Source organism: Poromitra crassiceps (genome assembly GCF_964638095.1).
Source record: "Poromitra crassiceps genome assembly, chromosome: 17".
Lineage (NCBI taxonomy): Eukaryota > Metazoa > Chordata > Actinopteri > Beryciformes > Melamphaidae > Poromitra > Poromitra crassiceps.
This window is the reverse complement of record NC_139635.1, coordinates 26,440,178-26,450,177: the sequence shown is the minus strand read 5'-3', so window position 1 is coordinate 26,450,177 and position 10,000 is coordinate 26,440,178. Positions and strand designations below refer to the sequence as shown.

The 10,000-nt window shown below is 45.5% G+C and overlaps 1 protein-coding gene across 1 annotated transcript in view; it reads left to right on the top strand.

Moving 5' to 3' along the window:
* The window catches only part of rab2a (RAB2A, member RAS oncogene family), a 37,620-nt gene extending 27,626 nt beyond the window's left edge, over positions 1-9,994 (top strand). Inside the window, exons 7-8 of the mRNA XM_083653518.1 lie at positions 4,759-4,827; positions 9,346-9,994. Of these exons, the coding sequence (XP_083509644.1) occupies positions 4,759-4,827; positions 9,346-9,441 (165 nt within the window). The 3' untranslated portion in view covers positions 9,442-9,994. The remainder of the gene's footprint in view (positions 1-4,758; positions 4,828-9,345) is intronic.
* Positions 9,995-10,000: the final 6 nt, after the last annotated feature.

The window sequence follows — 10,000 nt, the reverse complement described above, 5'->3', positions numbered from 1 at the left end:
GCCTCAGGAAGCACTTTCCTACTGAGTTTATGGTCTCAATCGCTAGTTTCAAAGTCTTCTTCAATACAGCAGGATAATTTTATAAATTTGTGGTTCCATTTCGATTGGCTTATCTTTATAGTGCCACTCTTCTCTATCCACCTTATTTCTAGCTGCCATGATGCCTGATGGGTGCTTCTTCCGCTTCCGGTGTAATAGGCTGTTTTACAGTCTATGGTTTTAACTTGACAAAAAACGTCTATGAGGATTTTACAGCAGAGCCATTCTGCTCTACAGCCGTGTCGTTCGGGTGCTGGGATAACGTAATGCATTGTGGGTAGTCGGCTACTGTGGCTAATGCTAGCGGCTAGCGTAACATGGCAGTAAAACGCCACTGAATGACCAAATTGATTTAACTTTTAACCATTTCGAGTAACACTGTTTCCATACGGACCCGCAGCGTTGGTTAGTTGTTTATAACGTGGCTATATTTATAACTTTTATGACATACTCCAGTTTCCGGTTTATAATTCGGCTCTGCAGCCGAGTATAACAAAGGAAATGGCAAGCTGCAACAATAAGTCGCGTTAAACCGGACCTTGTACCCATGATTATTTTTTACAGTGGGGCATTCAAAAATAAGGTGGATAGACAGCCAAAGTGAACGTCACTTCCTGCTTTTCTCCCTGTACCAGCGTGTGAAAAACATGAATGCTGGTGAACGGAGCGATACGCTACCTTTTTGATCCTGTTTGAATTGTGCCACGGGAGTAACACACGTCATGTTTGTCAATGTAAAAGATAACTCTGCAAGTCAAGAAAGTCTCAGTTTGTGGTCAAACTGTGGAACTATAAGTTATAAAATTTAAATCAGAAACACTACACACAACTAAGGCTGCCACGATTAGTCGACTAGTCGCCACTACGTCGACGATTTAAATCGTCGCCGACGAATTTGGTAGTCGACGTAATCGCATGTTTTTTTTGGAGCTGAAAAAAAGAAAAAAACTTTTGTTTTGTTTCCGCGAAGCTGCTGCCTGCGATGGCCTCACTGGCTGGCTTGGCGTCCAGGCGTCTCCGTCCTGTCTTTGATGCACATGCACAGTACCCATCATCCGGGGAAAACGTGACATCACCGTGACCGGAAAAACAACAAGCAGCTCCCAGTGCTTCTCCACAGAAAAAATGTCTAGCCGTCCTCATACTACGTCCAAAGTGTGGGAGCATTTCACCCACAATAATGTGAAGTGCAAAATCTGCTAAATAAGCTGAACTCGCTTATCATGGCAGCACGAGTATGATGCGCGATCATCTCAAAAGGAAGCACGTTGTGGCAAATGCAGATGAAGGCTAATTAGCTTGTTAGCTCACTGCCACCCGCAACGTTAAGTTTTAGCTGTTAACGTTAGCCATTGGCTAACGATTAGGGATGCACCGATATGAAAATTTTGGCCGATGCCGATAACCGATATTAACATTGCTGTTATGGCCGATAACCGATATTTACCGATGTCGATATGATCTGTATAAAACCACATTTTTATGATCATCACATTTTGTACATACTGAAAAACACATGTTAACACTGAATTTGAAAAAGTTATGCATTTCTTTATTTGCAAAGCCTTTGGAAAAGCCCATAAATCATAGATTTACTGCATTATTTCATATCAATGTGAAGAATTTGGCTGATAATGATAACCGATATTAACATTGCAACATCTGACCGATACCGATATGACCGATATGTTAAAAAATCGGCCGATACTGGCCGATACCGATATGATTGCCGGTATATCGTGCATCCCTACTAACGATATTAACGTTAAAAGCCTGCTGTAATGTTGTCACCATAGCAACGTTAAGCTCATGTGTTGCTGACGGGAATACTGGAAACCTCATTTTACTCCGCAGTTTGCACTCTACTTACGACATTTAAAAATGTGTTTGATGCCTGAGAAGACTGAAACAATTTATTTTTGTTGATATTTTGGTTGCAGTGAATAGTTTTTGGTTCCATTTCCATTCCACGTAGTAGTGCCCTAATTTTATTTTGCATTATTCATTCAATGGATAGTACATATTTCATTGCACTATATGTTTTCAATTTCAATGTATACTATTTTGCAGTTTTGCAATTTGCACTATATTACATTTATTACATGCAAGTACCGTACATTGGTGCCAGAAATAAATATGCTGCTACATGCTCTAAACTTTAAAGTTCATGAAAATATTATTTTTGAGTGAATTATCATCATTAATTGTCTTTATTTTTATTTGGCACATGCTTAAAACAACTTGAAGCTAAATTTAGAAGCTGATGATAGCTAAATCAGAGCGATTGAGTAATTGTGCGATATGATCCGATTAGTCGACTAATCGTTGAAATAATCGGTGACTAGTCGACTATCAAAATAATCGTTTGTGGCAGCCCTACACACAACCAGTCGCATAAGTGACGTCTCTCCCACCAGTCCATTGTTGTTGGTGTGACGTATAATGTGCGACACGAGAGATGTAGTTGATTGACAAAACTAAACCTTACGTTTCAGTTTCAGGACAAACTGTGACTTTCTTCACATGCAGAGTTCTCTTTTAAATTGGCAAACTTTAACACGTGTACCCCCCGTGGCACAATTCAAACAGCATCAGAAAGGTAGCGTCTCTCTCTCCGTTCACCACCATTCATATGTTTTGGCACGCTGAGAGAAGCAGGAAGTGACGTTCACTTTGGCTCTCTATTGTGCTCTGTTCCACTCTTCCCTTCTCTTTCATTCTCTTTTCTTTGTCCTCTCATCTCCACTTTATTCTACTGTTTTCTACTCTTCTCTTTTTCCCCACTCTCCCTCCTTCCTCTCTTTGATCTCCTCCCCTGCCTCCAAGCTCCTCAAGGAGCAGAAAGAGGGCGCCAGAGAGAGAGAGAGAAAAAAGGAGGATGAGCACGAGGCCAAAGCACCCTTGGGTTCCTCAACCTTTTTCAGACCGCGTGTCAAATCGGAGTCCCGCGACCTCATTTCAGTCCCCGACCAGCCAGGCTTCAGGAGCACTCTCTCCTCCAGCTGTTACTGTGCGTGTGTAGCCAGGCGGTGGTGCTGTTTCCTCGCTCCTCCATGCACACCAGTGGGAAGTAGTGTGTAAAGCCCCCCAGTTCCTCCCTTCGAGGCACAAACACTAGGAGGTAGTCCCAAGAGATGCATGCATGCATGGATGGATACCGTGTGTGTGTGTGTGTGTGTGTGGGGGGGGGGGGGTATCCCAGGGGGGTATCCCATGGCACAAGGCTAGTAGCTCTCTGCGCTTAATGCCATTTTAAAATCTTTACACTCTAGGCTTAGGATGAGGCTGTTTACACTTGGTTTTAAAATGTGTCTCGGGCGATCAGATCACAAGTGGACAGCGCGTGTGTAAGTGTAAACGACCACCAAGACGCACTGTGGTCCGATCACTCAAACCACTTACTGAGGTGGTCTGGGACGCATTTGACCGCATATCTTTTCTAGTGTAAATTCTATGCGTCCTCGGGACACTTTGAAGGACTGCCTACACAACTGATGTTGTCTGCGTTTGTGCCACTTCCCTGCATCTTCTCATCAAAAAGTGTGTGTGTGTGCGTGTGTGTGTGTACCAGTGTAGGAATTTAGCCAGGCGCAAGGGCAAAAATGCCTCCAGGAAATCTCAGAATGCCCCTAAAAGCCATGATCCAGGGCGCAAAAATTGCCCACCAATATTTAGATAATTTTATTTTCATTCAATTCATTTCATTTCCATCTCTTAACACACACTCAGCACCTGCAAGCTGGTTGCCAGAAGACGACGATGAAGAACTCACACAAACAGCGCTGTTGTTCACACTACGCGTCGCTTGAGCAACTTTATGCACTGATTACTATTTTTTAACGTGCCCCCAAAATTGTGTAAATGCCCCCAGTTTATAGACAGTGGGGGCAAAAGTTGCCCCCAGAATATTTTTTTAATTAATTAAAATTTAATAAAAAAAAAAAAAAAAATGTAAGCGCTTGTGTAAAGGCCATTTACCATTTACCTACACTGGTGTGCAGGACTGATTGGCAGTAGAGGGTAGAAGCAGTCTCCTGGTTTGAAGCAGCAGAGCCAGGCTGCAGGCAGCGTGTCCCACAGGCTCCGGTCTTAAATCACCTCATCTCCACCCTTCAAAGGCTTTCACGGCGCTCGAAAGACAGTCAAATGAAGCAGTGGAACTCTTGGATTATACGTAGAGGTTGTGGCTTCTGTCTTTGGGTTTCATTTCATTCTAACCGTCATTAAAAAGTCTCAAACTGAACTGTTGACAGTTGCAGACACCCGGCTCTAGATCTTTAAAAAGCCAGTGTGGAGAAATGGTGATGGAGGCTGACCCAAGATCAGAATCAGTGGAATTGAGAGGCCCATCGAGTAGGAGTGCCTTGGTGTATATTACATAAATGCAGCTGAATACACAGATAGAATGAAGCACATAGTAAGAGACAAGAGGTTGGATGTTGCATAATAAAGATTCAATATATCTTGACATTTGACCCTTTGTGTGCCTACAAATGACAAGTATGCCGTGTTTCCCCAAGAATCATCTTCTTGTCGGCGTAGAAAGGCCTCTGAAAACGGCATTTACATTTTAGACGCTAAATGTGAAGATGAAAGAAATAGTTGTGGGTTGATATAAACTCATGCAGTGTCGGCCAAACCTTCTCAGGAGTCATAATATGAACACGCGTGAAGTGAAGCTTGTCTATCTTTCTCCTCCTTTCTCTCTCTCCCTCTCAGGCGTTCATCAACACAGCCAAGGAGATCTATGAGAAGATCCAGGAGGGCGTGTTTGATATCAACAATGAGGTAGGACACACACACACACACACACACACACACACACACACACACACACAGAAACACCATTGTTCTTCCCTCTCCAGCCTTCTCCTTCTTAGGGCACTTTCACACCTGCCTTGTTTGGTTCGATTGAATCGAACTGTGGCTCGTTTTCCTCCTTGGTGCGCTTAGTTTGAACAGGTGTGAACACCGCATTTCCCACTCGGGCGCACACCAAAACAAGCGGACCGAGACCTTGTTGAAGAGGTGGTCTCCAGATGAAATAGTGCTCTACTAAATTAACTCTGTGCAGTCTGTGGAGAACGTGATCCGACCTCGATCCAACCCAACTGCAGGAAGAATTGCGCGTTTTCTGGGATGAAACCAGCTCCCGTAGGCCGGCTGCACTGCATTATGGGTCGAGGGCGAGCATTTTATTGGTTAAAAAGCCACGTCTTCACATCCTGTTTTGGTGACTGGTGGAAGTAGCGTTTGCGTGGATCAACTTCTTTTTTTTTTTTTTTTGCACGATTGCAATCGTCAGTTCTATAGTTTGGACTGGACCCGATTACCTCGCTGGTCTCAAAAATGCTAAAAAAATGCCAACAAGTCGTGGTCTCATCAGAACCAGCCTTCTTCTGTGATCAGATTGTCTGTCATCATTTCTTAGTTTATTCTTGACAGGCGTTCATATGCCTAACCCTCTACAGTCTCCATGATAGTAGGCCTACTATAGGCAGGGTTTTGTTTTATGTTACTAAATTACCAGAGATTTGTTTTATTGGGGCGGTAAGACAGACTGCTTTATTGCCACATAATGATACAGAGTAGTCTCTCTCTCTCTCTCTCTCTCTCTCTCTCTCTCTCTCGCGCTCGCTCGCTCTCTCAAACACACACACGCACACACTCCGCTGTCTGTCACCACTCACTATTATGGAATGCCTGATATGCACCCGACACACAATGTAACAATGTAACCAACGCACACACACATTCTTATAATTTCAGACGTCAAAAAAACCCTCTGGGAATTAAATTTTTCCATCCCGGGAGACGGGAGCTAATTACCGGAGTCTCCTGGCCAATCTGGGAGGTTTGGCAAGTATGGCAACCCTATCTGGACGGTTAGATTTAACCCTATCTGGACGGTTAGATTTAACCCTATCTGGACCCTTAGATTTAACCCTATCTGGACTGTTAGATTTAACCCTATCTGGACCGTTAGATCTGGACCGTTAGATTTAACCCTATCTGGACCGTTAGATTTAACCCTATCTGGACCGTTAGATTTAACCCTATCTGGACCGTTAGATTGAACCCTATCTGGACCGTTAGATTTAACCCTATCTGGACCGTTAGATTTAACCCTATCTGGACCGTAAGATTTAACCCTATCTGGACCGTTAGATTTAACCCGACCGTTAGATTTAACCCTATCCCGACCGTTAGATTTAACCCTATCCCGACCGTTAGATTTAACCCTATCCCGACCGTTAGATTTAACCCTATCCCGACCGTTAGATTTAACCCTATCCCGACCGTTAGATTTAACCCTATCCCGACCGTTAGATTTAACCCTATCTGGACCGTTAGATTGAACCCTATCTGGACCGTTAGATTTAACCCTATCCGGACTGTTAGATTTAACCCTATCTGGACCGTTAGATTTAACCCTATCTGGACCGTTAGATTGAACCCTATCTGGACCGTTAGATTTAACCCTATCTGGACCGTTAGATTTAACCCTATCCGGACCGTTAGATTGAACCCTATCTGGACCGTTAGATTTAACCCTATCTGGACCGTTAGATTTAACCCTATCTGGACCGTTAGATTTAACCCTATCTGGACCGTTAGATTGAACCCTATCTGGACCGTTAGATTTAACCCTATCTGGACCGTTAGATTTAACCCTATCTGGACCGTTAGATTTTTGGCTGGTGTGAAAGTGAAAAACAACACAATGTATCATTCTCGCATCAGGAAACCAAGGAGGCAGACTGTCAGCTGTGAAAGCGCCCACATTCACTCTTCTCCTCTCTTGTCGTCTTGTTTCTCCTCTTTTACACCACTCTTCCGTTCTTCTCATCTCTCCCTCCTCTTCTCCTCGGCGTGGTTTTCCAGCAGTGTGTGTGTGGTTTGCCACGCTCCCTCTCTCCTCAATGTGTGTGTGTGTGTGAGAGAGAGAGAGAGAGAGGGGGAAAAAACGTCCTCTGCTTCCTTTCATTCCAGCCAAGCAAAACTTCCAGGGTCCCTCCCTCATCCCTCGCTCTACTTTCCACTCGCTCTCTTCACTCTTCACCTCCTCCTCCTTCTCTCCCTCTATCTTGGCACGCTGCCAACTCATAAATTCCTCACATCCCACAAGGTCTCAGTCATCCAGCAGGAAAACAAACATTCAGCCAAACCAGTCGGTAAGCTGGCTACCCAGTGAGCCGGGCGGGTAACGTAAACTAGTCCTGTCCAGTCAGTAAGCAATTTGTCACCAGTGAGTAAGTCAGCTGTCCAGTCGGCGAGCCATTTCGGCCAGTCGTTAAGTCGCTTATGCCGCCAACCAGTCGGTAATCCACTCGGAACAGTCGGTAAGCCAGTTATGCAGGCAACTAGTCAGTAAGCTAGTCTGCCAGTGAGTAAGTCGGTTGTCCAGTCAGTAAGCCAGGTATGCAGTCAGTGAAACAGATGCAGCCAGTCAGTCAGCTGCGCAGTGAGCCAGCCAGTCAGTCAGCTGTGCAGTGAGCCAGCCAGTCAGTCAGCTGTGCAGTGAGCCAGCCAGCCAGTCAGCTGTGCAGTGAGCCAGCCAGCCAGTCAGCTGTGCAGTGAGCCAGCCAGCCAGTCAGCTGTGCAGTGAGCCAGCCAGCCAGCCAGTCAGCTGTGCAGTGAGCCAGCCAGTCAGTGTGTTTGTTATTAGCAATAGTAGGAAGGAGTGAAGTAAGGCTGGTCGGCCAAACCACATCAGCTGAGAGAGGGAACCCCCACCAGAAACACTGCTGCTGGCAGCCTCAATGAGAACACACACACGCACACGCACACACACACATACACACACACACACACACTCTCACACATCACACACACACACACACACACACACACACACACACACACACACACACACACACACACACACACACACTCACACTCGTGGCCTTAGCACTATAAATGTGATTTAAGGCATTACAGTGTTTCCCAAAGGCACTACTGCTACTGAAGGGAGGGGGCGGATACAGTGAGAGAGAGACATATAAATCTATCTAGAGAGAGAGAGAGAGAGAGAGAGAGAGAGAGAGAGGGCGAGTGTGTGCTACAGCAACAGAGGGAGAGAGATGATGAAATACAGAGGTAAAGCGAGCACTACAGAGAGAGAGAGAAGGAGAGAGAGAGCGCTCTCAGATGCTGCACTGTACTCCCAAGTCTAAAAGGATGAAAGAGTCTCTCTCTCTCTCTCTCTCTCTCTCTCTCTCCACCACCCACCTGCCTGCCTCTCTCACTGTTTCTCTCCTTTCATATGGGCTCTCCTTTCTTCCTTGTGGAGTGTTTGCTGGTGTTGGTTTTGCCTTTGTCCCACACAGCACCACCTGTTGCTCGCTCTCTGATGTGCGTTATAACCGGCGCCCCCTATGGGCAGCTGTCGGTGTTAGTGGCACCGTGAAATCAACGGGCCGAAACGCTCATCGGCGGATATTAACATCGACTCGTTTTCAGGGTTCCTACGGGTGCTGGAAACCCTCGAAAACACTTGGATTTTAATGTGGGGTTTTCAAGGTTTCAAAAGTGATTGGATTTTGAATAAAGTGCTTGAAACTGCTTGCAATTGTCATTCCCATTACTTTGGATAAAACCCGCTATCTGGCTGAATAGTTAGATTTTGCCTTTTTCACACAAAATGATTCCAGACAACTCGGCTCCAGCATCACTTACAGCTCATGACAGCTCCAAACCTTTAAACCATTGATACCTGATGCAGCATTTGTGTGTATATCCCTCATTTGTGTGCGTATCCCTTTAAGACCGCGTTAACACGGTTCGCGGTCTTAAAGGGATACACACACAAATGCTGCATCAGGTATCAATGGGTTAAAGCAGAAATGATATTCCACACCATGCAAATGCGCATTACAAAGTGAAGAAGAACCGGATAACCCAAATATATCCTTCTCATTTTAATGCGAGAGCCAGGGGAGTAGCGATACATCCTGTTTATTTCCACTAATATCCTGTATTAATGGCCGCTAACGGCATTGCTGCTGTCACCAAACCTATAGCACAGTGACATCTGATTTAATGTGATGAAGTGAAATGATCATTTCGAGTGTATATAAATATAATAATTATGCAATTTAGCCCAGCTGTAAGGTGCTGGAAAAGCTTGAAAATGCACCTTGAAAATGCTTGAAAAGTGCTTGAATTTGACTTTGGAAAAGGTGAAGCCTGTATTTTGTTCTGCTTGTTTTGACTCCTCTGTGTCTCTCTCTGTCTGTCTGTCTCTCTGTCTGTCTCTCTCTGTCTGTCTCTCTGTCTCTCTCTCTCTCCCCCATCTCTCCGCAGGCTAACGGTATTAAGATCGGACCCCAGCACCCCACCACCAACTCCACGCTGTCCGGTAGCCAGGGGGGGCAACAGGCTGGAGGGGGCTGCTGCTGAAGCCCCAAAGCCACACCCCCTCCTCCCTCCCTCCCTCCACCCCAACTCCTACCCCTCCCTCCCTCCCTCACTCTATCCATCCATCCTCCCCTCCTCGCCCCGTTCCACCCTCCCTCGCGTTTCTACAGAACTGGCCGGGCTCACTAACAGTTTAACATCTCTCTACTGCTCTATCCCCCCCCCCCCCTCCCCCCCTCTCTCTTATGTCTTTCCTAAGTCTCTCGCCCACACCCAGGGGTCTAGGGGCCGTGTCCCAATAAGTCAACCATACATCCTCCCTTCCTAGGAGCACGACAAAGTCAGCGTAACCTCCTCTCTTTCGCAATTTTTTGTTGTCGTCGTCGTCAAAATAAAAGGATTTTATTTTTTATTACAAAAATGAATCAAGAGTTCTTGAAGAGTGCATCCTATAATGAAGATGTTGGCGTTTAGTGTCAGTGGTAGGGATGCACAATATTTCTTTTGCCGATATCCGATATGCCGATACTTTCCAACTCTTTTGGCCGATTGCCGACGCCCATATATGTGCGCGCAACATCAAGTCTCTCCTGTAGTGGAA